Source organism: Typopeltis vanoorti, chromosome 1 (genome assembly GCF_054136105.1).
Source record: "Typopeltis vanoorti isolate ZY-2024b chromosome 1, IOZ_Tvanoo_1.0, whole genome shotgun sequence".
NCBI classification, from domain to species: domain Eukaryota; kingdom Metazoa; phylum Arthropoda; class Arachnida; order Uropygi; family Thelyphonidae; genus Typopeltis; species Typopeltis vanoorti.
Genome location: NC_143549.1, coordinates 150,856,607 through 150,884,527, shown reverse-complemented (window position 1 = coordinate 150,884,527; position 27,921 = coordinate 150,856,607). Strand labels below are relative to the sequence as shown.

At 33.0% G+C, this 27,921-nt stretch overlaps 1 protein-coding gene across 1 annotated transcript in view; it reads right to left on the bottom strand.

Annotated features, from left to right (window-relative positions):
• Nucleotides 1-553: 553 nt before the first annotated feature.
• Nucleotides 554-27,921, bottom strand: part of LOC150110541 (uncharacterized) — a 79,119-nt gene continuing 51,751 nt past the window's right edge. Inside the window, exons 16-22 of the mRNA XM_090400714.1 lie at nucleotides 25,221-25,632; nucleotides 24,577-24,641; nucleotides 12,458-12,745; nucleotides 12,249-12,323; nucleotides 10,842-10,874; nucleotides 8,365-8,502; nucleotides 554-1,126 (exon numbers count right to left, since the gene is read on the bottom strand). Of these exons, the coding sequence (XP_090256840.1) occupies nucleotides 1,107-1,126; nucleotides 8,365-8,502; nucleotides 10,842-10,874; nucleotides 12,249-12,323; nucleotides 12,458-12,745; nucleotides 24,577-24,641; nucleotides 25,221-25,632 (1,031 nt within the window). The 3' untranslated portion in view covers nucleotides 554-1,106. The remainder of the gene's footprint in view (nucleotides 1,127-8,364; nucleotides 8,503-10,841; nucleotides 10,875-12,248; nucleotides 12,324-12,457; nucleotides 12,746-24,576; nucleotides 24,642-25,220; nucleotides 25,633-27,921) is intronic.

The following is a 27,921-nucleotide window of genomic DNA, read 5'->3' as shown; positions in this document are numbered from 1 at the left end:
TTAACTACTGCGATAGCTTTTATGAAATCCTTCGTTAAATGAACTCTTAACATCACAAACTGAAAACATAAATCGCATCTATTTTTTTAAGAACATATCCCTGCTCGTAAACTGAGATTATACTCGCGAATAATTCCCCGCCATGGATTGCCTTAGAGTCTCGCAAATTTTAATGCTAATTGCGAAACATATTTTCGTTGTTTCTCATATAGATTTCTTTCTTTTCTTTTAAATTATTTTAATACATTTCTTTCTTTTCTTTTCTTTTCTTTTTCTTAAAGGCCGAACTAAGTTTTTAAGTCTGAAATGAGATTAATAGATTTACTTAATTTCAAAAAATAAATAATTGCATCTTTTTTTAAGCCGCAGTACCGGCTACATAATTATATATTCTTGAACTTTATATACCAAACAGGCATTAAATCTCCATTTTGCAACGGTGCTCGACGTGTATTTCATTGATGGATTATTTATATACATAACATTTGAGGACATGGTTCTGTGTAAAATGCTACAAAAACTAATTATATATGGCCTTCTGCTGATACTAAAGTAGCACACACGATAAATATGAATAAATATGTATGCAATATATACATGAATGTGACCCATTGTGCGCCTGTTCACAATTAATATATTACATGCAGCTGGGTCAGCAGAGCCTCAGTAAGTAATACCAGATCATTGTATTTTTAGAGTAAGAAATTTAGTGTTCTTGGAATTATGTAGCCACTCCAGGATAGTAGTTAATAGTTATCCTTAAAACGAATTCAGCCCTCCTTTTTTAAAAATACTTGGTATTCTATGATATGAAATATGTTCGTTACATATCGCTCGTACCAACTGCCTTTACATACCCTAATTTACAATAGCCGTTTTCATACATATACCTATCTGTTCCACTATAAGTAACAAATGTACTTTTAACTTCATGTGTGTTTCATAGTTCCTGTCGTTGATATTTACATTTGTTCATTTGCATTTACAGTTATATTTGCTCCGTTGCTATGGAAGTTGATGAATAACTCCATGGAAACTGGAAGCTTTTCTTTCTGTAGGATATTCTTAAGGTTCCATTTGCTTTATAATTACTCTCTCATTCATACTTATAGCCTCCAAGGTGGTTCTGAAAAATAAATAAATAAACAACATTATGGAAAACTATATATATATATATATATATATATATATATTATTATTATTATTATTATTAAGGAGGAATCAAAATTCAGTTGTATATGTGCTAAATTTGGGAGAAAGCTAACTTGTACCTCGTGATCTAATACCTTTGACAGTAAAAGTGACTGACAGAATTAAACCCCACCTTATGTTATAACAAACTGCATTCAGTACTCCTGTGATGCAACAGGGTAAAAGTTTTATTGAGGAGATCACACATTACCTATTGACATCTTCTGCTTCCTACTTCTATTATTTCCTCCTTCATGCCTTATCCTGTCAAGGGAATCTCATGACGTGTGCCTGCCTGCTACATATTCTAGTGCATGGCGGATATGTTTGTATAAGAACAATAAATATCTTTTCTCTATGCAGTGAGCGTGTATTATTAGGTTTTTTTGATAACGTCATCGTGTTTCTGAAGATATAAAAAGATTTAAATTCTTATGACGTTCAGTTAAAGTAATTGTTTTTTGAGTCCCACTGATGGTAATATCATTTTATACTTGACTATGTCATTGAAATAAATACGAGTAGAAAATAAGAGAAGCATATATCTAAGGAAAGCTAACTGATGCATAAAACGATTTTTTGTAATAAAAATGGAGACCGTATTACACATCAACTGAAATGAGCAATTTATCCACACAGTTGGATCGATCTTTTAACTCTAAAAAAAACAAGGTTTTTCCTCAAAGAAATAAGTTCAGTCTTTAACCCTGCAATGACGCAAAATTGGCATCCACTACAAATGATTATTGACTTTAGCACATCGCTTTTTGTCTAATATGCTGCAGAAATTCACTCATCTGCAGCGACTAAGAAAGTGGATAGCTAGTTTCTAGCTATCTGACGATTTTCCAAACATTAATGCCAAAATGACTCATAAAATGTATTTATTTATTTTTAATTTTAGAAAACATAAACTTCATCATGTGTTTGAAGGGAAAAAAATCTAATAATAAGTGCTCACTATACTCGTATACTATATTTGAGTTGCATATACCTATACAATCTCTTTTTTTGTTTTTTTTTTCGAATATGATTCAGTATAAAGGTTTAATAGAATGAAAAGAGTAATGTTGATTGATTAATTAAGCTAATTTTTATTTAATTGAAAAATATATCTTTATCTTGGAAGATTCCAAATGGTGAAATCGGATCAGTTTTATCTTTCTAAAATTCCACCCACTGACCAGAAGGAGAAACAATCGTCTGTGATATTGGCGTATGAGAATGATACTTTCAACTAGTCACTCAATTTAATTCACTGGATAGCAGTCCGGAATGTTCTGTGCAGATTAAAACGACTGACGTACAGTACTCAGTGTTTTTACATCAGAATGATCGAAATAGAAAACAAGATTTCAAAGAAGAAAGAAGGGAGAACACGAATCAAGAATCCAATTATGGTGCAGACTTAACATCTCCCGACCAGAATAACTTGCTTGGATACTCTACTGTTCCACATAAAATAAAATATTGTATATAACATGGGTTACTGGGTCTTCCAATTAGGTTATTTATATAGAAATTACTTCCAACGCTTGTTATAATTGTTTACGATAGGTGGAAGGAAATATATTTTATTCTGTTGCTTGTGCGAATGTGGGACTTGACGTCATGCAACAACAAATATTACCAAGGGAAATAGCTGGAAATAGTTTATTATTTAACTTCTGCACATATAATTATGTGATTATTAATAATTCTCTCGCCTTTTGTGTATTTGCTTCTAGATGTATTTTAAGAACATACCATTCTCTGATAGTTTAGCTCTTTGTCGTGTTCGCGATGTGGCAAATATCTCTTATGTAGTTCTGTCAGCTCTGGTATAATACACGGAAGCGAATAAATATCAATAAAGAAAAAAAGTACGAGATTGTGAAGGAGAACTCTAAGACTTAATATGTCAACATTTGAGAAGTCCCTTGGGTGGAAATAAAAGGGAAAGGAAACACCTACATCAAGGAGAAAGTCCATAAATGCAAGCATTATTAGGCTGCTGCGATAGTTTCTGTTACCAAGTTACTTCCGTTATTATGTAAGTTAACTAAAGGAAGTGTTTTGCTACTTTAACAAATTATCTTGAAAAGTTTCTTTACTTTTCAAGAAATATGATAGCGCAAAAATAAAATTAATAATTTCAGCTTTATCGCAATACACGCACAGGAAAATTTTATCTTCTAAGGCCATAACCGCATCGACTCTACACAGTGTGTAAAAACAGAATATTAATATGATGGCTTCATTTCGTCACTTTATAAATAATGATTTTCAAGAAAGAGACCAATGAAGAAATCCTAATATAAGAATTTTTTTTTCTGAGATCTCTCTAGACTTTTGGATTTTTAACGTATGCAGTTTAAATGCGAACTGTGTTTTAAATATCTAAATTTTTAAAATTTATTTGCAGTATTAACGAACTCACTAGTAAACGGAACTTCTAGAATGAATCTATATTTTAATTATTAACCTCACGACGGACATTCTTGGAGAAAATATGTCATTAGTGGCAATGTAGCAATTACTTTAATGTCTAAATAAATAATGCATGAAACAACAATTCTGTGATTTAGTTGATTTTAATATACTTTAATAGTACCATACTTTGCAATACACTAAATGAAAGCCAATTGAAATGTACTACCTCAATGGAAAGCATGCTATCAGCTAAGTGCATTGTTGTGTTAGTCGACTAAGGCGACCTCATGTGGGAAATTTCCTTGTGTTAAATGAAGTTCGATAAGAGTAATGTAGTAAAATTTTATAGATTAATACATAGTCCTGCATTTAGAATAATTCTGGAGGATTTAGATATTTAGACGCTTGAGAATAATAAAACTTAATGAAATTCATGAGAATGGAATTCCAAACGACGGTCGAATATAAAAGAGAAAAACGCTATTCTCCGAAACATGTAACCTTTCAGATAGTTTATTTATTCTTTTATTGTTTATATTTTAAAAATTAATTTTAAACCGTTGATTACAAAGGAGGAGATATTTGCTATCAGGAGTCTCCATCATCGTAGATTAAATTTTTGATTTAATTTTTATATGTTAAGCAGAAGGATGCATTTTTTTGCATTCTGTGGCTCTATTGTCGAAAATATGACGTCACTCTCCAAGAATACTTTTTCAAAGTTTCGTATCCAGCTAACCACATCATTGTATTTCACTTGATTCGTTTTTATTATGGCTTTATGTTTTAATACCCAGTATTCCAGTACTTGAAGGACTCTGTCTTATATCTAATTTTCAAATATCTGCATCGATATATTTGAGATTTTTTACTGGATTGCCGACTTATCTGATTTTACTTCTAAGAGAAATTTCTTTTTTCGCTTCGGAAAGGAAATTCAATTTTCTGCGATTGCGATGCCCACTAAAGGTATTAGAATCTCTTGAGGAATGCAAAACAGTTAGTTAGTATGCAAGAAAGATACAAAGCAGTTTTTTCTTTCATTCTTTGCAATAATTTAGAATATCTTTCTATGTTCGACCATCGGTTTGGTAGATCATTCATTTCCATTCTCTACCAAATAGAAACTTTTTTTTTCCTTAGGCTGCTTTTCGATTATTTTTTTCCCTCAAACGTTAACATTTGCACATCCGTGAGTGAAATTCGATCCTTGATGTGCTTTGAAAAAAAGGGGAAAAAAGCTGATTTGAGAAAATCCATTTAGTTCGCTCGTCTTCAGTTTTAATTTAAATTTTCGATCTCATCCAGGGACACTCTCCAAAATCTTCCATATTATCATAATTGTTCCAAGGTTTTCAATTTTTTTTCAATAGAATAGTCACATTATTACGAAATGCTGTAAATACATTTGACTGTAAATACATATCAATACTAATAATAATGCAATTATATTGCTTTGTTTAAGACTACTGTGACGATCTAAGGTCCACAATCGTTTTTGCTCATGGATATCACTGGAGCTTCTACAGGAAGCTAAGATCTCAACCAGTGATAATATTATGAATTTAACATAAGCTTTGATACCTTATCGACGTTTTATAATTTCATGTTTTGCTTCCCTTACAAGGATATAAAGGAAGAAAAACAGATCACAGGAAGCAAAAAACTATCTTTAGCCAAACATCAAAAACAACATGTAAAATATTAAAATCATGAGTTATATTAAAGGACGTCAGGTTAATCTCCATCCTTATATACATAAGTTACGTTTAAATATATTTGTCATTCACCAGATGTATATGGGATACAGTCTGAATAGATGAAGGGTATATATTCCTATACCCGAAAACCTTGTGAGTCACTAACTTAGACTCACACTATTTTTTAAAACTGTTTGATACGTGCATATTTAAATGAATGCTCTGAATGTGCATTGATATATGTGGATTTTCTGTTGGTAGCAGGTATTACAGAGTAAATTTTACGGGGAGGCAGAAAGAATGAAGGAAATGGTCTTAATCTACTGGTGTATATGAGAATGTAGCTGGAAAAAAAATAAAAAAATAAAAAGATATGCATTAACGTAAAGTAAATTTGTAAAAGATCTGGTACAGCCGTTCATGTTTCTTAAATAGCATCTTCGTAACACATCTAGAACAAATGCCAGTGATTTTAGTTGCAAGCACCCAAATTTGAACCTGAAAGACATTTAAAATGCCTTTCAACCAAAGAAAAATTAGCCTGATTTAGCAGGTAACGGGAGCTTCCTCTCCTGAATCTCTCTTATTTTCTCCATTTTTCCCCTCCTGCTAGTTCGAAAGAATGGCGGAAAGCATACACAATTTACAAACATAATGTTTTGGTTTTCATGATCTCAGCTGCTTTAATGTAATACTATCAAAACAACCAGCTCATGATACTGCGGTATTTACTTAATTTCGAATGGCTACTTCAAGCAAAATAATGAACTGTGCAAAATGGTTCAAATCACGCATCATTGACTTCAAGAACTGAGAATAACTTCTCTCATAACTTCATAATTTGTGCAAACACGTAGAAGTAATGAGCTGAATTTTATATCCTTTCAGTTAATCCACGGTAGAGAGATGCTACCTTAATGGACTTCACTTCCTCAAAATGTTTGCTCCTGTAATTCTCTCATTTTGAGGAATAAGCGCCTAAATAAGTGGCAGTATACCAAAGGTCAAAGGTAGTGCTACTGAATTAAGCTGTGTTTCATAAAATACTCAACGAGGATGTATAATAATTGGAAAATAATAATTATTCTTACTATGGGAACAACTCCTAGAACAACTCCTAAAAGGTAATATAATGCTCTGGAGTACCCATTATTTAGTAAACAGCTGTAAAGAAAATAATTAAAGAAAATAGCATCCTGAATAGGTGACATGAAAATAGGAATAGGAAATAGGAAAATGGCATACTGAACAAAAACAGCTGTTGAAGCGACAGTCATGAAAAAATCCACCAAGAGATAAGTTGATCGTCGAAAACTGATCTATAGACTCTAGAAAGTAACTTGATTCATAGATTAATGATTCACTTTCCAGATTGCATGCATTTGATAGATACATTCAATCATGGGATAAGCTCGGGAAACCTAAGCTTATCCCATTCTGACTATAGTGAAATAGCGAAGTTTCATGGGGATGTCCACTGGTAAAGATTTTTTTCGTTTAATGTTAAGCCTATTTGCGTATGCAGAACTATAAGTGAAATTCTAGGCAACTACGATGCAGAATACCAGCCAATATTAGCACATTAATAGTGCTTTGATGTTGTATGATATGTCACATGATCAAGAGCATTAATGTGTTAAAACCTATCTTGAAGAGACTAGACTTTCGAAGACATCTTGAACGCCATAAGATATTTTTGAGATATACTTTGAAGACTGCCAGTTTTCTTCTGATCTAGGACAGTAAGTTCTAGTATTGAATGTCATGTTTTATTTTTTAAATCCCAATCTGTTTCTCTTTTAGATACATTAAATGCAACAAATGATAAGTAATTGCTTATTTGCTGACAAACATTCACAAGCTGACAAAAAAAAATAATTTTTACTGTTCGATTGGTAATTACAATTAACTAGTTTTGTAAAACTAATAGAGGTCTGATATTTTAAGGCTACATTTATTGCTACAAAACCAAACAAATGAAATTCGTTATTATTAAACTGAAGAAACCACGCACTTGAGAAATGTGAAGTGTTTCTCCACGAACGTGACAGTGACAAACAGTGAATTGACTTTGTTCATAAAATGTGTATTGAATAACTAAGGAACATTAAGTAGAAGTGCGAAGATTTTTCATCTTCAGAAAGTATCTGGAGTTTGCATTAAAATGAAATTTCAAATTTATATAACAAAACTGAAATGATCAAATTCAGTGACCGATGATAAAGAACAGAGAACGAATTAAACATTAAATCGGAAGCAAGAAAATATTCTGCAAATAAGTCGATGACTATCTAGAAAAAAAATCGTTTTTTTTTCTTTAAAAAAATCAATAGGGAATCGAAGGATGTGGAATTTGTATCTAACACTGTAAACTGCTTTAGGATTTCAAGATGTGGCTCCGTATATTGTTATTAAACAGTTTCATTCTATTGCATCATAAAAAACAACAAACGGATCATTCTAGCTCGAACTTCTAGGAAACTACAAGTAGGTCGTTTTCTTTAGAGGAAGGCAGCAACAAGTTTAATTTCGTTGAGAGATCGATTACGATCGATTTTTTTTCTTTCTTATTTTTTTTTTTTTTTTGAAAGTCTTTGTCGCTTTGTCCTGGAAACGACTTTGGCGAAGATTCTTGAACAAAAACCAACCAACTCCAACAAAACAAAATGATAAAGCTGGAATGTTTACAATAATATCAACAAAATTAAATTAAAATAAGTTTCAAAAACTATTGCTCATTAAGTGTAACGGGAATATTCTTTATCCATTTTTCCAGATTAATTTTCCAACTGTATTAAATAAATTTAAATAAAGAGAATAAATACATACATATGGCTCAAAAAGAATACGATACTAACTTGAGAAGTATTTCTCGATGTATTTATGATTTAACAAGATTTAATACGTACAGAGAGAGAGAGAGACGAACCAACTATCCTCAGCGTTTGAGGTGCGGTTGAACCAGTTACGCAAGATCATAATGTATCAGAAATTCAACTTCTTTTCATAATTGGACTGACACGAAAAAAAGGAAGAATCATTTAATTCAAGAGTTACTTACTGAAACATATTTTCCTATGAGCCATTTGATCATTTCTCACGCATTCATTACTGCAATAGGCCACTTGTCCACAATCAAGACACTTCATTCTTGCTCCAGAATCACAATCAGGGGCTGCACATATTCCCAAAGGTCCAACTAGAACGACAGTAACAAACAATTATCATTACTTCCCTTAAAAACCTCTAAAAATCCCTCATTTTATGGCTTTTATTTTCTTACTGAGGATATTAATTACGGTAAATATTCCATGTAAAAGATCATTTCATAATTAAAGTGCATTATAGAGTAAGTGCAGAAAATCATCTCGAACTTTTGAATTTCTAATCTTGTGGATAAGTAATACAGACGTGGAAATAGTCGTTCTAAAAGTAACGGCGAGAAAGAAGAAATCAATTCTTTAAATAATAGACATGCCTGGAAATTAAATGTTTATTATTTGTTACTCGAATACGCCACAAGACCATCAAATAATCGGGAAAGTAGAATGTTGTTGTTTAGAAAAGCAAAGAGCTGAATATATTGTGTCTGACAATCACGTGCATTCTCTCTGTTTTTGTGTGGGAAAAATCCAACAGTTTTGGAGTAAAAATCGCATAGCAGATGGTATTTGTCTACAACAGGAAGTGTTGCTCTTCAGTCTGAGGAAAATACTCGTGAACTTAACAACTGAGCGAAAAGTAGAAGGTGGTGGATGAAGCTGCTTTCACAGGAAAGCAAAAACTGCATACGTGCATTGCGTAAAGTTCTCTTTACGAAACTAGCTGAAAGGATGCTTCTACATCTGGATACATACACACAACAAGTTTATTGATAAACCCCACGACTCGCGTCACGAGTACTTCTTATAAGTGTTGTGGTGTAGAGTTGCAATAAAGAAATACGAACACGTCCTAGAAGTGTTTTGCTTCCACTCGACATTTCATCCAATATCTTCAAAGTGTTGCACGAGGTACATCCTCTAATACCAGATGAGTCGGAGATAATTCTCTACTCTTGTTCATCTGTATGTTGTAGTGATAACTGATCTTGGAATCTTGTTGATCGACCCACTTGTCTTGTTTACTATCGGCTACTTTCTATAATTGCTGACACGCTTCATCTTACATCCTCAAATTGCATGAAAACATTCACAAGATATGCTGATGAGAAAACATTAATTGAAAATAGTATTTGGTCATATCCAATATATTATAATGGATAAAAATATTCATCAACAGAGCAGCATTCAATGTGGGAGTATTCTTTTCAATGTCTTCGTTTTCAATGTCTCACTCTTAAAATAAGCAGGATATTTTGACTAAATGCAAAACCTAAATATTATTATATGAATATTTCCGACTATCATGTTGTGAGACTGGAATAGCTATCCCTTGCTGCGCTTTACACTGATGAAACAAGTCAACTTACACTTGCAGTTTCCTCAGCTAATTTACTGGAGTGGATCTTAGGATTACTCTTTCACTAGTTCACGACTAAATGGCCGTCAGTTATTCTCTGAAAGCCTACTCTAAAGCTAACTTTGACGTATGCTTTCAGAGACTGAGAGATTGATTAATTGATAGATCTTAATTGAAACTTCCTAGAGTTTAAGTTCTCAGAACTTAACGTCCAGAAGTTTCGCCGTAGATTTATCAACTAATCAAGCTACTTGGAACCTAGTCTAACCTTTAACCGAAGACAATGCACGGGGATAGGTGATGATTGTGTAGGACGCTTCGCTGCTTTGAACACGTTTCCGTTGTTCCAGATTCCTCCCTTCAGTAATCTCGCCTTTGGCGGACTTAAAATTTCTGCGAATCGCATCACCTTACAGCCAGATATCTTAATAATATAATAATTTTTTCTTCTTGATTTTATTCTAATTAATGAAACAGGAATGAGGAATGCAATGCTCTCTCTCTCTCTCTCTCTCCTATCATCATACGGACATTTTGGAAAACTATTCCTTAGATATGTTTTGCAAGTGCATTTGCTTTGGTTTCTTTTGTCCAGTCCCATTCGATTATTATCTGTAGATCCACATCTGTGTCGCGCGCGCGCGCGCGCGTGTGTGTGTGTGTGTGTGTGTGTGTGTGTGTGTGTGTGTGTGTGTGTGTGTGTGTGTGTGTGTGTGTGTGTGTGTGTGTGTGTGTGTGTGTGTGTGTGTGCGTGTGTTATTTTTAAGACCATGTCTTGTTACTGATTCTACTGTATTTTGTCTGGGTTATTGCTTGACATGTGTATAAATAAGCAAGTCCAGCAAAATTAATTAACTCGATGGCATACAGAACAATACAATATTACAAACGATCTGTTAATGATAGTAGGAAACATCATTTAAATCATTTGAGCATAACATTCGAATTAAACACATAGAGTGCATTGAGAACATATTACGCCAATAGACGGTAAATTTAAATGAAAATATACTGTTGAGAATATACTGGAAGTTTAAACGATAATAAAGGAAAATAGCTGGAATAATAAAAGTTTACCATAAGCCCGTTTCTTTCTTCTCATCACTTTTTCTGGAAAATAAATAAAATAAATAAGCGATAAGCATGTATAAAATATACATTCACTTAACAGCATTTTCAAATAAAGCTAAGTTTGTGATATCGTTTTGTGATATTCAATTTTTTAAAATAGACACGCAGAATAATGTTACTTTTTTATCTTCTTCCTAAGCTATTCAGCTCTTTATTGACGATTTCTACGTTTAAAGAAATTTTTAAACGATTTCTACGTTTAAAAATTTCCCTTTCAGGTAGTCATTGGAAATTACTCCCAACACTCAGTCCTAATAATAGTGAGAAGTAAAATCTTAACCAGTGAACAACACGTTTAAATGTTATCAGATATTTTTCATTAATTTATCCAGAATTACTGTGAGAAGTTGTTGCCACGCTCCTGTCTCCAGACTCATGGTGACATATTAACAAGCTGGTTAATGCCACACTAATAATCTTCAGAGAAAATCCCGTTCAATAATGTGATTTCATAGTTAATTTATAACCACAGTAATTCACTTTAGTTTCTTAACAAAAATTGAAAGATGAACGTCTCTTATAAAAATGTATGAAAATAAGATAATTTTGAATAAGATGAAGTCACTGATTTTCTTTTGTGAGTTATTGTTATGAGCATGTTAAAAAATTAGAAAACCAGTTATACAGTCTGAAGTTTCACAAGCCTTTAATCATTAGCTCTCTCTCTCTCTCTCTCTCTCTCTCTCTCTCTCTCTCTCTCTCTCTCTCTCTAAGGAAAAATGAAAATATTAACTTCTCGTCTTCAGTTTCTCTTGCAAACAAAAGATAAATTGAAATTACAATGTGCTAACAGCGAATCGTAACAGAGAACATCGAGACACACCAGTTGCTTCGAGTTGATGAAGTTAAGCCTAAGACAGTGCTGCTTACCGATTTTAAAAACGCACTTTAAATCAAATATAGTTATTATTTTTCAATAATTATATATCGCTGTTAAATATTTTCTCACTATTAGCTCATTAAATAGGCAAATTCAAATATGGTCAAATAGTAAGTAGAGAATGACTTTCCTAGTTATTTCTAGTTTTTCCTGCATACATTAATACACGCATATTACTGAATATACTTTGTAGATTCCTCAATAAACATAGCGAAAGAGTATCTTTTGATAGTCATGTAAATTAAACCTTTTTACATGTTAACATATTATCTTGGTTTAGACTTTTCTCATAACTTCCCCAATATTGTTGTTGCTTTGAGATAAACTATAGCGTCCACATTTCATGTAAGAAAAGATTCTTTGAGCTTGTTAAACAAATATAAATTTGAAAAATAATCCATTTGAGCAAACATAATTTAGATCATATATAAACACTAACTACTGTTTATTATTTTCTATTAAACGATACTCACCCGGACTTGTTTCGTTTGGATTCGGAGGTGAAGGAGGAGGTGGCGGGGGAGGAGGAGTTGGTGTTTTTTTCTTTTCTGTAATAATTGAAAAATAATTATGTCTGCAAGGATATTCAAATAAATACGTGTCTACAATGATCATTAAATAAACATTTATATGCATTTCTTTAAAACCTCCCTTTCGAGATAGTTATAACGCTTGGTCTTACCTTCGATGATCTGGATGTTGATGCCTCGAGATGGATAGAAGCGATTCACCAATATCGTACTCTCCTGGAAACCGACGTCTCTAAATCTTTCAGATAAGAAGCGGTATCGCTGGTCAAAGGTTACATGGGCGACAGGAGATTCTACGTCATCCAAATACTCTCGCAGCTCTCTTAGAGTGAGATAATTATCATCAGGCAACATTACTTCAGCGATAAGTTCGCGTGAACCCTCATCATCAGTGATCAGATAGACTAGGTATTTCGTGAAAACAGGCTCTGGTTCTTTTTCTTTTTTTCACGAAGGAAAAAAAATAAAAATAATTAGAAAGACAAAAAACTGAGGTTGGTTTCATTTCAGCAGACTATATTTCTAATTATATTATATTTAAAAAAAATATTAATTGCTGAAATGAAAAGGAGAAATAATCATCCTGGGTGTTGTTCTGCCTGTTGCACATTAAGAACTTGAAAAAGTATTTCTTTTGAACTCCGAAACTCCATCTCCAAGAATTAGAGAGAGAAAACGCGAGAGAGAGAGAGAGAGAAGAGATTAGTATGCATGGTTACAGTCTCTTCTTTAACGTTGTATTCTTTATTTCTACTGTTGCTGGAATTTCATCAAAGAAATTTCCTTTATAAATCGTTCTTTGAGGCATTTCTTTAACTATGCAAAAAAACCTAAGAACGTCGTTAAACCTTAACTAGAATATATGCGGGATAAAAACAAAGCGAACGCTAACTCATTGCGATGCCTCACTTCTCGTATCATAACTGCAATGTTTTTAATATCTTTATAATTAAAATCTGTATCCAGGCTTCATTGTTTCTGATGCTTGTAATGTATCGAAGGATCTTCTTTCTTCTATTAGCAGGGCAACTAATATAGTAAATCGATGAAATTAGAAACACAAATGTAATTATTGTTTGCTATAAAGCCATGACTCGCTGCTTTGTAACAGGAGGTTCATAGAATAAAGTCGAGTTAATGTTGCAGTGCTTTCCATTCCCGTAGATGATTGAGTAATCGAAAGCTCAACCCATTTAAGTAAAAGTGCGTTTTCAAGAATTAAGTAACACACTTTTCATTATAATCCTTCTAGGGATATTTGCATGGAAATCATATACAGGTATCTCTTGCTTAACGCGGGATTTGATTAACGCGGCGAAATTAATTGCGGCAATCCCTTGATATACGCGGCAAGAGTTTTGATTAACGCGCCTTTAACCCTGCAGAGCTCGCAGCTGATCTGACAGATACATGCAAAATGTTTAACCTAAATATTCTTACACAATTCAGTGTATAAGTTGAAGGTCATGAGTAGCTGTGCATTCATATGTTACGAGTGATACTCCCCACTGTTTTTTGCTGTCACTTTGGTTTAACACATGTTATGTAAAGGTTTGTGATATTTGACAGTAAATTGTATCTGAGAGATACCGCGACCTCCGATGTCAGTATAGTATGGTTTAGTTGTTCCTTTTTTTATTCTTTGTTCAATAATTTCTAGATTGTAACTGAAAATAAATAAACCATCATGTATTACTGAAATAGAGAGCCAAAGGCTTATTTATCATACGTGTCCTCTAGAAGATGTGCTTTACATTATGGAAAATACTAAGGGAAGTTATCTGGAGCATACTCCACCTTTACTACGAGTTGCCCATAAGGTTGCTTATGCTTGTATCCGCCGAAACTTTTAATTTCTGTATATTCGGAACTAAACTCTTGTAGTTTCTATATTCGGCTATGAAATAATGTTGGATTCAACATCCACTTAATTTGTACCATCATGTATTTATATTTGCAATGTTTTTTCCTTGTTTTATTGCTTGTTTGCCGATGTCTGGAGAGTCATTTTGCTTGTTTTCGTAGAATTTATGCCGATAAGAAAAAAATTTTAAATGTTCAAACGACTCTTGATAACTTCTTTTGATAAAAATATTGCAGTAAATAATGAAGGTACAAGTATTTATTAAACATTTACTTTGCATTCATTTTTTATCTTTCCTAAAGAGTACCATATAAAACGAATTATTAATACAGTAATCGATCATGGATAGATTGTAATTTTTACCAATGATTATTATATTTGATTAACGCTATTTTAATGTACGCGGGTAACATCGAGGGATTAATTAACCGTTAATCGAGGGATACCTGTAGTAGTTGATTGGTGTCATCTAAAGTGCCAACTAGCCATTCATCTGAACACTTCACCAGAGGATATATAATCAGTCAGTCATGAGAAGAATAATTGTGAAAATAAAACTGTAGCACTCAAATATCCGCAATGATAATTGTAAAATATGACTGATGCATTTCATTTCATGGCTATATCGAAACATTAATATTGGGAACCTGTTGCACGGAAGGACAAATGTGATAGACCGAAAACCTGCTCAATAGACCAAACATAGTCAAATTTTCAAAGTATTCTGGTCTCTATTAAGTTAGACAATGATAATGACCTACTACACATTAATGTTCAAGTGGGAATCAGTATCCTACGAGGACATTGATGTGTAAATTTGCTAATTTGCCTTTTCAACCTGGCTTAATTAGCCAGATTTTGATATATAGAAAGCACATTAAAAACAACAGCATTTAGTATTCTCCAAAGTCATATATAAGTATATATATACATACAGTAGAAGCCAATCAAAAAAAAGTCACATTATTCTAAGCAAATGACAACTCATTAATAGGATTTTGTTATATTTGAATATCAGAAAAATTTTTCTTGCACTAATCCTGTTTATTTTTAGAATTAAATATGATATGACATTTGTAATGATTAAGGATTAAAATTAGAGATCAAAAACCTATGAATCTACATAATCTTAGAGTGAAGCACATAAATGTTCCAATCTGGCTCAATTCTGTTTTGCTAAAATTGCATTTCCTGAACGTAAGCTTTTTCGCTCCTGAAAGTGGAAGGATAAATGCATTTATCTCTGCTGACTGCGCCATTTTTCTGCAGCAGATGGTCAGAATCTCACGACTCGCAGTATTTAACATGTCTTAACCGTGAAAGGGCTGCAAGTGTGCCGAAACAAAGATATGGCATTAAAGTACAAAAACACAGCTCCATGGTAAAGCTCTTTCTTTTCACACCTGTTTCCCTTTAATAAATCCTTATCAGTTACTAGTTTAAAAGCTGTCGTTAAGGAAAGTGCTTCTCATAAGACATTAAATCTTCGTGTTTCATGATTCTGTGTCTGTTAACTGTGCAATAAATTTCGCTTAGCAGTTAGTTATTTAGCATGAGCAGCTAATTTATTCGCAGGATTTACTTCAACTTTTTCTTTAACATTGTTACGTTATTTACAAAAGCCTTCCTTGCACAAAGTGAGAAGAGGTCAGATTAAAAAACAAACAAACTGATTTACAGACTCTGAACTGATTTTGAATTCCACAGATTAAGGAAACTTTCTAGGTTTTATTCTAAAACATTGAACCATTCGACCGTGGTTACGAATAAGGGAAGAAAACTTAATTCCTGTTCATTTCCTAAATTAAAAAGCTTTAAAGAATGAACACTTCCTAAGTCTGTGTGAATCTGTAGGGAATCAGTCTTTTTCATTTCATGAAAGCTGCAGATTAAGAAGTGAATTTCTGCATTCGGTAGACGAAAGATGCTCTTGATCTAATCTAGCATTTACCTGTATGTGTTTATGCATTCTACGGTACATTTGACTCGGATGTGGAATTATAAATCCGAGTTTCTTTAGTAGAGGGGAAATTTTTTTCTGCATGAGTCAAAAATAGGTAGACTAACTTGGAAACTAGCTCAAAAAAGGGAAAGGAAAATCTTTCTCTAATCCCTGAGAGAAAAGGAACTTATACTCCTTTTGCAGTTATCCTCATGTCAGTTAACGTGCGGCACTCGAGTATTATAATATAACCATAAATATAAATCAGGAAAAAAATAATTCCGTTCTAATTATAAATTATAAAAATTAGTCATTATAAATATCAAATAATTAATACTTCAGTTTCATATCGTTTCCCATTAAATACACAAGTTGCAAAATCTGTAGCACATCAGTGTCGTATAACTTCTCTTGAATATTACAAGAAGGAACTTATCGATGTTTTTCTTCAACAGCTGGAGAACAAAAGAAGATAACATGAAAACAAAAGAAGGATGTAAATCGGAAGATGAAATTTGTCTGAGGGTTGACTAGCAACTGTTTGCGTTTTACAAGTTTAATTGGTAGCCAGTTCAACAGAATATTACTCTTGAAATTGACTATGGCAATGAAATAAGGCCGAAACAGAATACTTATGACAAATTGAGTGCAGCAAGTTTATTCTGGAGGTTTAATTAGCTAGATTTGCTTCTTCTGAATAGGGTACCACAACGTAGATTGATTTGGAGGATTTCGGATTTATAAAAACATGAACAGTTATAAATATAATAAGTTGTGTCTTGCGTGGAGAAGAATGTCATGTTTTTATGACAATTGAAAAGGGTTGCAGATATATGTGATGCGTTTGAGCCAGTCAATCATAAAATTGAAATTCAGACAAAGAAAACTGCTTTGCTTTATTGTGGATATCTCAGTATCCCCTGTTAAAGATGCATATCGAAAGTTTTCTTTTTGCGTATGGTTTCCCATACATGGGAATCATAATCTTTCACTTGTGTGACTGATATGTAAAGGGAAAATGAAACTAGGGTGCAATCAGAGAGGAAACCGACAATTTTGATAAGAGATTGGAAGTCAGACCGTAAGATTGTAGTTTGTTAAGTAGATGGCTCTGGAAATGTTGAAGAGCAACCTAAAACTTTCTCCAAATTTTCAAGGACTTCAAACTGCGGTATATATATTTATATAAATAAGAGTTTATAAGGCAGAAACGCGGTAATAAGATATTACAGTTATGTTAATTAAAACACGTTTCTTCCTAATTATATAAGATTTCTTCAGGTGTAAACACAAAAACTAGTTGACAAACGATAAAACCTAACAAAAGTGACAAACACTACGTAGTTATACAAGAGTCTGATGATTTTTAAATATTTCTAACTGTGCATTGCATTGCTGATCACGTCGTGCGTGATTACACATTCGCGTACACGCGTTTGGCTAATTATGGCTGGGACATATTCCGACAAGTTGATACTTGGGTTTATATTTAAATATTTTTGGATCCAATGTCATTCTAAGTGAACATTCTCTGTAGCTTTCGAGAGTACTGAGATAGAGACAATGGATGATTTTTGTCTTCATTTTTTGGAATTCTGAATACTTGTTCCAGTGCTATTAGGCAGATGATATGACCTAGGAGTATTATATCCTGTTTAGATAACATAGGAAAAATATCATTTCTGAAGCAAAAATTATGATCACAAATGAGGATAAAATAATTTTTGAAGACTTCCTTTTTATCAAAGCTATTCGTGTTCTGCTGATGACTTTCTGACGAAAGACCAGATGAGAGAAATTATCTGTTTTTTGGTATAAATTTAAGGTAATTGCCTTCGTCACGTATACAAGAGTTGCAGGAAAGAATAATACCAGTAACAGTAATCTGCGGATGTGAAAGGACAAGAAGGCATGACTGCATTTGAATTAGTGTCAAGTTTTTCTGATTTGATACTTTTAAGAATCTGTATTTTTTATTTTATTTTTTTTATTTTATTTATTTATTTTGTAGGTGTTTCGAGTTGCATGTAAACTAAGTGCAAAATTGGATAACGTCAAGAATGTTTTTAAAATATTTTGCATTTGTTAAAAGTTCCTTATTTGTTATATAATGTAATGAAATAAATAAGGAGACCAGCACCTTATACTAAATAGTGTTCTCTATTATAACTGAAAATTTCGAATCTCACTGCCGCCGATGCTTGAAATGTCATTAAATGGAAAATAAGTTCATTTCACCGTATGAAGCTACATTAACCCCTTCTATAGGGACTCAATTGCTTGAAATATTTTCATGTTTAATTTTCTAAAACAAGATTTCGAATCACAAAACTTGTTCTACTCAGGTAACAACTTTTCGTATGATTCACATAAAATGAATAATACTTTTCAAATATCAGTTGATATTAAATATATTTTCCAAGAACGTCCTAAATGATTATTTATTATTATGAAAGTAAGGTGATTAATTGCCAAACGCTAATTGATAGTTTGATAAATCTAAATAAGCCACGGTAAGAATTTCTCTAATTAATTTCTTAAAGGTTTATTTTGTTTATAAATCTTAAACCTTTTCATATATTTTCATTTGTCAGTAACTTACCTACCACACAGTAAAGTTGTTTCTTTATTATGTCGTTTTTCAATAAAATTAATTTTATTCCTTAAAAAATAGGCGAATAATTGAATGAGGTGGTGACTATTAGTTAAGTGTATCCTCAGTTAACACAAGCAGAAACATCTCCAATTTCCATAAATATAAAACAAACCCATTTCCATCACTTTGATTTTCGGCTTTCAGCCAAGGATGCGATGCCTATTCTAGGTGAATAACGACCAGTAATTTGCGATACCGCAGACTTTTAAAAATGGCTTCTAAATCGACAATTTACTTTAAACACGCTGCAATTTATAAAGCTATATATCATCACGTTATTGTGGTAAATCATTTAAAGCTCCGAAAAGCGTTATAGCCGCTTATAAATAATCTTGAGGCCAATATCACCCAATCCATCATGCTCAGATTTTAACTCAAAAAAAAAAAAAAAACATCCAGTAAGCGTGCGCGCGCGCACTTAGAGAGGAGAGAGAGAGAGAAATATTAGAGATTGCTTCTGGAAGCATAACTTGGATGAAATATTTAGATTTAATGAGTACGAATTCATTTTAGTAAAATATGCAATATGCTATCTATTTTTTGATTTTTCGATTCTGTTATCAGATTTTTTAAATTCTTCTGCTAATAACTGTAATGTATTAGAGGATATTCTTACTCGCGTATAATGGTTATGAACTACATCCAGAATAACAGTTATAAAATCCACTATCATTTCTAAAGTCAATAGACTTTCGCCATGCAATTTGAACTACAGTAGCTATCCTTTCTCACCTCATTACGAAAGCTCTAGCAAAATGTATCTATATTCGTCTTCAAATATTCTTTGCATCGTACATTTAGCAAATAAGATGTGACATTAGATAATCCCAGATCAAACAGTATAGAACTCGTTCAAAGATGCTGAACGAAGCTGAACATAAATCAATCTAAAATAAACGACATGTTAATTTTTAATTCCTAAACTATCGCGAGCTTGTTTTATTCCATAATTCCACTCAATAGCGATGTCTATACACCAGAAAATTAATTATTTAAAAAGTGGTAAACACCACTTTCGCACCAGCTCTTCTGGTGCTGATTTTTAATTTTTATACTTTGTTGTATAGAAAACTAGCTCTTGGCTGCACGCGATTTTTATGTTCATGTCATGCTTTTCCATTCTCCTTGAGAAATGTGGGTTAGTCGTTACCTACTGGAAACAAACACGCAAGTTTTAAAATGATTACCGTCTGACAAGTGTTCAAGCTGTGGATAAAACAACTCTTGTGATGATCTGTTATTATCGTTAATTTTCTGAGTCAAATGGATAAAGTCTACTAATACATTCATTTATTAGTAGCTTAAACTTCACACTACCTAATTCAAAATCTGAAGTTGCGTGGCATTGCCTTCTACCTGCGCACAGATTTTCTATCTGTTAGAAAGAGATTTTACTTTTTATTACAGTGCTAACAGATTTCTACCGTCTTGTACCTTTTCTTGTATCTTTTCCCATCTATTTGGGGTCGTCCTTCTAGATGATGTGATTCCAACCGACTGATCGCAGAGCCTGACATTGGGGAAAAGGTATTTTTATGTCTATAGAAGTGTGTTCAGGGACCCAGTTTGCCTGTTCTGAGGGACAAAAAACCCGAGTTTCAGGAGGGGGAAACCCTCCACCACCATATAAGACCAGTAAACTCACCTTTATTCGAAAGAGACCAGATAAAGGTTCCTCACGTCTTGGACGGGAATCGAACCCAGGTCCTTCCGAACAAATGGCTTTATCTGTACCGACTGAGCTATGGAGACTCTTAAGAGATTTGTATATATTTTCGAAAATAAAGATATTGTCTCTCCACAGATAAACGATAACGGTTTTTAGGATGTAGCGAAATAATAGCTCGACAAAGTAGCTAATGAACTTAACCGGAGAAAATCTAAAACCAAAACTTTAAAATATATATAAATAAATCCAAAATATTCCTTATAGGAGTGGAACTTAAAATAATCCTTCTTAAAAAGTGAAGTATTCTTCAAATATAAACTTCGCGATGACTAAAATAAAAATTTTGACTGATCCATGATACATTGATGCCAGTAATTTTACCGCGGTGAGAGTGGAGAATGCATTTTCTTTTCTTTTTAATGGATAATTCATCCACGAGAGATAGATTAATCTACTTTTTTACACTAGTATACCGTGGATGGGCAATAAAGAACTTGTTCATATTTGACTTGAATAACTGTGGATTGTATTTCTTGGTAAACACATATCGTGGGAGACTATTCCAGGATGAACGAAGAGGAAGAGATTTTTGTTCTGTTTATTTGAAATTGAACTATGAGAAGGTATTGATTCGTTTTTGCACGCATTTAGATGGATTTGACAGAATGTGCGGGGAGGCTATTGATAAAAGTACTGATGAACAGCGGGAAGCCGAAGCTGATCGTCTGCGTGAAAGTGAGTGGAATGAATTAATGAAAATGGGTTCTGTATAGAATCTAATAGTTTAGAGAACTCTAAACCATTAGATCTCTTTTACACCACCCCAGATGTAAAAGCAGCATTCAGTGGTTGAGGAGATTTGTGTTTGTATAGGGTTACGTGCTGTTGGTAGTTGAAGTAACGCATCGAGTGAAAGAGAATTTTTTGGATGCACAGGAGGAAATATTTGTGATATGTTTGTGCCAATAAAGATTCGAAGTTAGCCCAAGAAGGTAAAACTCTTCTTGAATGGAGATTTTTGGCATTATCAAGGATAAAATGGGAATAAATCGTTCTGCTGTTTGATAAATAATGTAGAGTTGTGTTCTGCTAGCATTAAAGTTGACCAGGCTTTCCAAACCCCGTTGATGAATATTTTGAAGATTAGAATTTAAGGTGTAGTAGAGATGAAAGTTCTGCATATTGTGGTGATTTGTGCTTTGCAAGGTTTTTTAAACAAAAAGGAGGAGTCCAGTGTTCTGCATTGTCAATCAGTTGGGGTAGATGGTTTACGTATAGAAGGAAGGTGGACGAAAGAAGAACAGAGTCTTGTTGGACTTCAATATTACTTATATAATTAGAAGATTAGGAGCCATCTACCATCAATCGTAAGTTCACGACTCTGCTGTACTCTTTACTTGCTCTATGATAATCTGAACAACTATAAATTACAAATACTTTAAATGATTATCATTTATACTGATAACATAGTGAAGTCTATGTTATCAGTATAATATTTTGTTTTTGCCAACAATTTTTTCATTAAAACGTTTATTTCCATTCATGTCTATTTTTTGTTAGTCTCCATGTCTCTCCTACATAAGTCAAAATGAGCAAAAATTGACTTTTGTTAATCAAATGCTTGCATTTCAATGAGATCTAAGCTATTCCAAATGTGGATATCGGGAATAGTTTACGACTAAAACGTATAAAAGAAATGGTTATGAACTTGCGCTCGAAATAGCTTGAACATCGAATAAAAAATGAGTTGAGAAAGAAAACCAAACATATTTATGAAATAAAATTTGAACGGAAGAGATCAAGAGAAAAACCACGGAAAAGGTGAAGAGGAGATCTATTAAAAAAAAAAGAAAGAAAGAAGACTGAAATGGTACGTATCCATGAGAGAAGAATTTCGGAGGATAAAAACAATTGGAGAGATCTGATGTGCCTGACTTGATAGTTTCTGTTAAAACGATTGTTTCTAAAGAAGAAAAAGGAATATCTTGGAGGGAAGGAAACATTTTTGTATTACTGACCGGTCGTTATCTCTCCCTCAACATGAAATTGTGTGGATTCTTTTCTGGTTTTCATGTGCTAGTTCTCATGCTGATCGTGTGTTCGCTGCTCTTAACGATGCCTTGAGAAACGTTGCACTTTCTTCCTCCCGCTTTGTCAAATGATTCTGTCTGTTTTCCTCTTCCTTATGAAGCTATAACTCTTCCATTTGAGTTTCATCTTAAACGTTTAATCTGAAATTGTATTTATTTCTAGTAACTTAATCATCTTCATTTTTTATTTGAATTTTTCTTTCTTTCTTGTTATCTTTCTTATTATCGTAGAAACCTTGTTTTGTTTTTATTTTTATGCAATTTTGAATGTCTTCCCTTATATCTGCTCATACATATTGTACAGTTTCACCCAAATCCCTAACTTATGTCTGAAAAACAAAATAAGGAAGTGCTATTCTTTTATTTAATTAGTTAATTACAGTCAGTTATTTCATTCTGCTACTTTTATTCTTACGTGCAGTGTTCTTCTAGTTTTTCAATAGGTAAGTATTTTCAGATCACACTTTAACGACATTTTTCCCTAACAAACTAATAACAATTTGAATAATTTCTACTTAATGCAACTCAAATCCCAACAAAAAAAAAGAAAAAAGAAAAAAAAGTAAATCTGAATACAAACGCCAAATTTTGACTTCGTAGAAAATCTTGTGTCTCCATCTCGTGGAGTTTATATCAACTATCCTTGCAGTTTAGTACATCCTTCTTATATATACTCGTATAAGCTTGTTTGTTTGTATGAGAATAATAAAAACTATCGAAAATTTAAAAAGAAATTCATTATCAAAATCATCAACTAAAAACGCATGATGAAATCTTTATTAAGGCCAGATGGCAACTTCATTGGTTATGAGTTGATAATGTGATTTTTGAGAAGGCTGTATTCAAGATACGTCCGAGGAGCTAAAGCTATGAGAGAAGCATATTGTTTTTTTTGTTTTTTTTTCTGCAACTTAGGAGTTTTACTCTATTGCTTGTTGGTGTTTGTTTGACAGAGTTAAGGGAGATAAAAACTGAGTTTCCTGGAGAGAAAAAAAAATCTTTCCACTTCCCTTTGAAAGTAGCTAATTCCCATTCACTTGAAAATGTCCTTATAAGTGTTCCTCACAGCCAAGACGTGACAGGAATCTAAGACATTTCAACCGAAGAACGCGCGTATTTTTTTTCCTGGCTAAGCTATGGTGGCTCTTCAATTATTGAGAAGCCAGTGACTGATGATCAGCAGTTATAATTTCGTGAGCAGCAAGTTCTGGATTTTCTCAAGCTGATCATAGCGATTTAAAAGTACAAAAATTTATAAATTTTACAACTATATTAACGAAACAACTTGCTAAAGATAAGTAACTATCAAGCTAAAAAAAATTTACATATCGTGTATAGATCAGTTGTGTTAGCCCGAAACTACAATATATAATGCATATACAATGCTCCTTACGTGTATATTGCCGTTTCATTTAATATCCCCCCCCCCAGAGAGTGTTATTACTAATTTGTAACCCTCTAACTTGCTTTATAATTTTCAGAATTTAATTCAACTTCACAAATAGAAAATTAAATTCCGGTTTATAAAACTAATTATTTTATATTCCTATAAAGAGTTCATTTCAGGTATGAATATTTTTGACTTATACCGTAATTAAAGGCAAACGGACATTAACGTTAACATGACATTGCAATCCGGCCGTGATGTTATGAATTTCATGATCAGCCTGAATTGGCACGTACTCAAAACTATTGTAAAACATTCAGGAAACAATTTGAAGAATATTGAATGTTAATTATACTTATAATTAGTAAAATATAACAAAAATAAGTTCGAGCATTATATAAAGAAATTATATTTCGAATATGTAATGTCCACTAGAGAATAACAAAGAGATTCCGTATTGTTCTTTTCATATACATTTAAAAAAACGTATAAAAATATTAAAAATCCTTCATTTTCTTCTGCATTCATTTTTATATAAATTGCTCTGTTTTAGCATCATCAAGGACGTCATGAATATGTTCATTTTGACAAAATAGATAATATGGATAATGTAGTGAGTTTGAATACATTACAAGTTCTATTTAAGTAGAAATTGTAAATAACCTGGTGATGGTGGTAGAGGGGCCTCAACAGGAGTTACTGCGCCTGGAAGCAATGTATCCTCGGCGCTGAAATAAAAAAAAAAATCTTCAAAATACATTTAAATGAAAAAATAAAACTAAAACTCAGTGTATAAATTGAATTACTGTATTAAAATAAAGAGAATCAAGTACACAACTATAAAGAGGTTTAAATTACTAGAGAGAAGTTAACTATGAAAACTAATAATTCACACTGCACTGAAAGCAGATGAGCTTTCAGAAATATTAGATTGTACAACATAAGTCAAAACGAAACTAGAAAGTTAACAATTAATATTATCATTGATCTACTCGCATTTGCTATCACGAGAAATTTGCACGCTAACATCATGTTTGGATTCAATAATGAGAATCCAAAATAGATAAGAAATGTGTATGATATTTAATTAGGAACATATTTTACAACTGGACTCTAAACGTATGTTTAGAAGGACCGACATAAAGTAAACAAAATTAAACTGAACGATTAGTTCATAATAAGATGCCCTGACTGATATTTTAAACATGCGACCATATGCTTACGTATGCGATACTTTTTATATAAAAAACGAAAAAGGGATCATGTTTACAGTCAAATTTAAAATTCGAATTATTATCTCAACTTACGGAGCTGTATCTGGTCTCCAATGCTGAAACTCGTCTTCTTCTTCTTCTTCTTTCGGTAATGTTGGGGGAGTGGGTGGTGGGGGTGGAGGCTTGGGTGAAGGTTCTTCAATCCGGAGAGGAGAACTTGGCAGCGGGTCATTTTCTTTATAATGATCTCCCACGGAACAGTAGCATTCTGGTGTTGGGCACGTACATCGAGCACGCGACTCTGTTCTGCTGTACATGTCCACGTCATCGTAATCGCGTTTACGTTTTTCGTCTTCCACGGTGAACACGGACTCTTGCGAACCTATTAAAGCAGCCTTTTCACCCCCAATTCCACCCCTCATGTGGTTGGCTGCTTTCTCAGCGTACATCCGATCAGGTTCTCCATCGAAGCTCTTTTCGATTGTTTCCACGCTCGCTGCTTTTTCTGAAAATTCAACAGTTTTGAATTTAAATCATGTTATTGAACGATTATTAACAGCAATAAAATAACCGAAAGGGAAATTATTATTTACGAGAATTGAAACGGTGATTACTGGAAAGTTTTTGTATTCGGATAGCGAAGCTTACATTCTTTCAATGTAATCACCATCTGAATAATCTTTTCCTACACGCATGGAGATCAGTAAATTTTATCTGCAGACAACATTATAAACTCCGATCTATGGCTTCAGGCATTGGCATGGAATACGCTAGACAGATTTTCCAGCAAACATCACAATATATAAAATAATATAACTGCAGGGTTGCAGTTATATTATTTTAATAAGGCCGCAGGGTTGCCCAAAGAATAAGCAGTAAGAGTGCACATTGAAGAAGAAATCCTTCAGGTTCACTGATAAAACATCAGTATTGCTTTCATTGCTGAATTCTTTAAATAGTGCCATCGGTTTCCGAGTTCTAGGAGCCCGCTCAATGCTTTTAAAGTTTCATTTCGCTTTCTTAGGATCGCGTTTCGTTTAATACAAGTTAAGAGGACACTTCTGTGTCTCCTCGGCGTTGCACATTCAAAATAGTAGACTCAGAATTGCTTATAATTTCTTTCCGTTTGCTTACTCAATGGAAAATAATACAACTGTGAGACACGAAAAATTCAGTCGTAACCGTTTCGAAAGGTTTCCAGTTGTTGTTGTCGTTTGGAGAATCACTGCCAAAGTAACTTAGATAATGAGACCTAAGTATTATTAAGTTTATGTGTTATTTTGACTGTTTTAAGGAATGAGAAACTCGAGTTACTGGGAGGAAACTTCCTCTTAGAAACTCTCCAAATTAGATTGAGTAACTTATCTTTAGCTAAAAGTAATCCGATAACGATTTTTCGCATCTTAGACTGCAAAAGGCTCTTATAACAATTACACATTCTGCCAATTACACATGACTGTTTGAATTACGAGAATTAAAATTTTTTTTATCGCTTTCGCTTTCTTACACATCGTTTTCTAAACACTAGATTTGCGCTTATTTAATATCACAGTGAAATATGACTGATGAAGACCTCAAAACTACTATTTTTTCTTCAATTACGTTTATTTGGATGTATAATTAAATGTTTCGTTTGAAAGCCAAACTACTCAAAAGCGATATGTTCATTCAGCATAGAAACTTCCCAAACGGTATCATGTCAGATCATTTTAACATTGTCTTTATCGATTGATTGAAGAATCACTTTTTCTAATATGGCAATGATTTTAAAATAATGAACGTTAGTTATCGAAGTGGGAAGTGACATAAGTACAGCAGAATATTAGTAACGATATATAAAATAATACAACTAAATGTATTTAGTAGCAATGGTCGAGAAAATTGCAGGTAGACGAAGTTTGGCAAACTTGTTTCATCTTTTAAGGAAGAAATCAGATTGCCAATGATATAATGTCATCCTATAGTACTGTGATAGTCGACAAATACGCCACAAAAAATTAAAATGGAAATTGAAGATGAAGGGTGATCCATTTAATACGATCAGTCGATCATTCCCGCCCCCACCCCTTCGTTTGGAAAGCGATGTTCATATTTTTTCTTACACAATGTGGACATGGACTGTCCAGAATACAATATGTACAGGGATTAAGTCTACTTAAAAGATGCAGCAAATTCTCATTCAGATCAACATAAACTTAGTGATATCTCACCCGAAGTGAGATATCACCGAAGTAACTGACCACATGTAATGATTTCATCACCATCCATTTGTTTGTTTACATCTATAAATAAATAGTAAAAGATGTAAATATTTAAAATCTAAATAACTTGTTTTGACAATGATACCTCATTTGTGAAAAGCATCGTTTCATCTCATTTTGCAAACTCCTCGCGATGTATTGCACGCAATAGAAATGTCCACTGACACTAACTGTGTGATAAATCGGGGCTTCCCAGATTTATGGTCTGAATCGTCGCAACTGCAAGTTGCTGGAAAAGTATATCATCTAAATCAGAGAAGGATTAATATACATTAGTGGAATAATTGAATATTATTCCACTTATGGTGTGCGGCGATAAGCGTGTCATAAATTAAGTCGCACATTAAATATGATGGCAACATCATTTGATCAGGCAGTTTAGTTTATTTAATTAGCTGGAGCATAAGTGAAGTTTGAATAAAGGACTGGAAAGTTGCCGTAGATTAATAAATGAAACCAATAGACTGTCACCTTTGTAAATTGCAGATTGTGTGAATTAATAAAAACTCTCTACCCGTTTTGTCTTTTTTTTT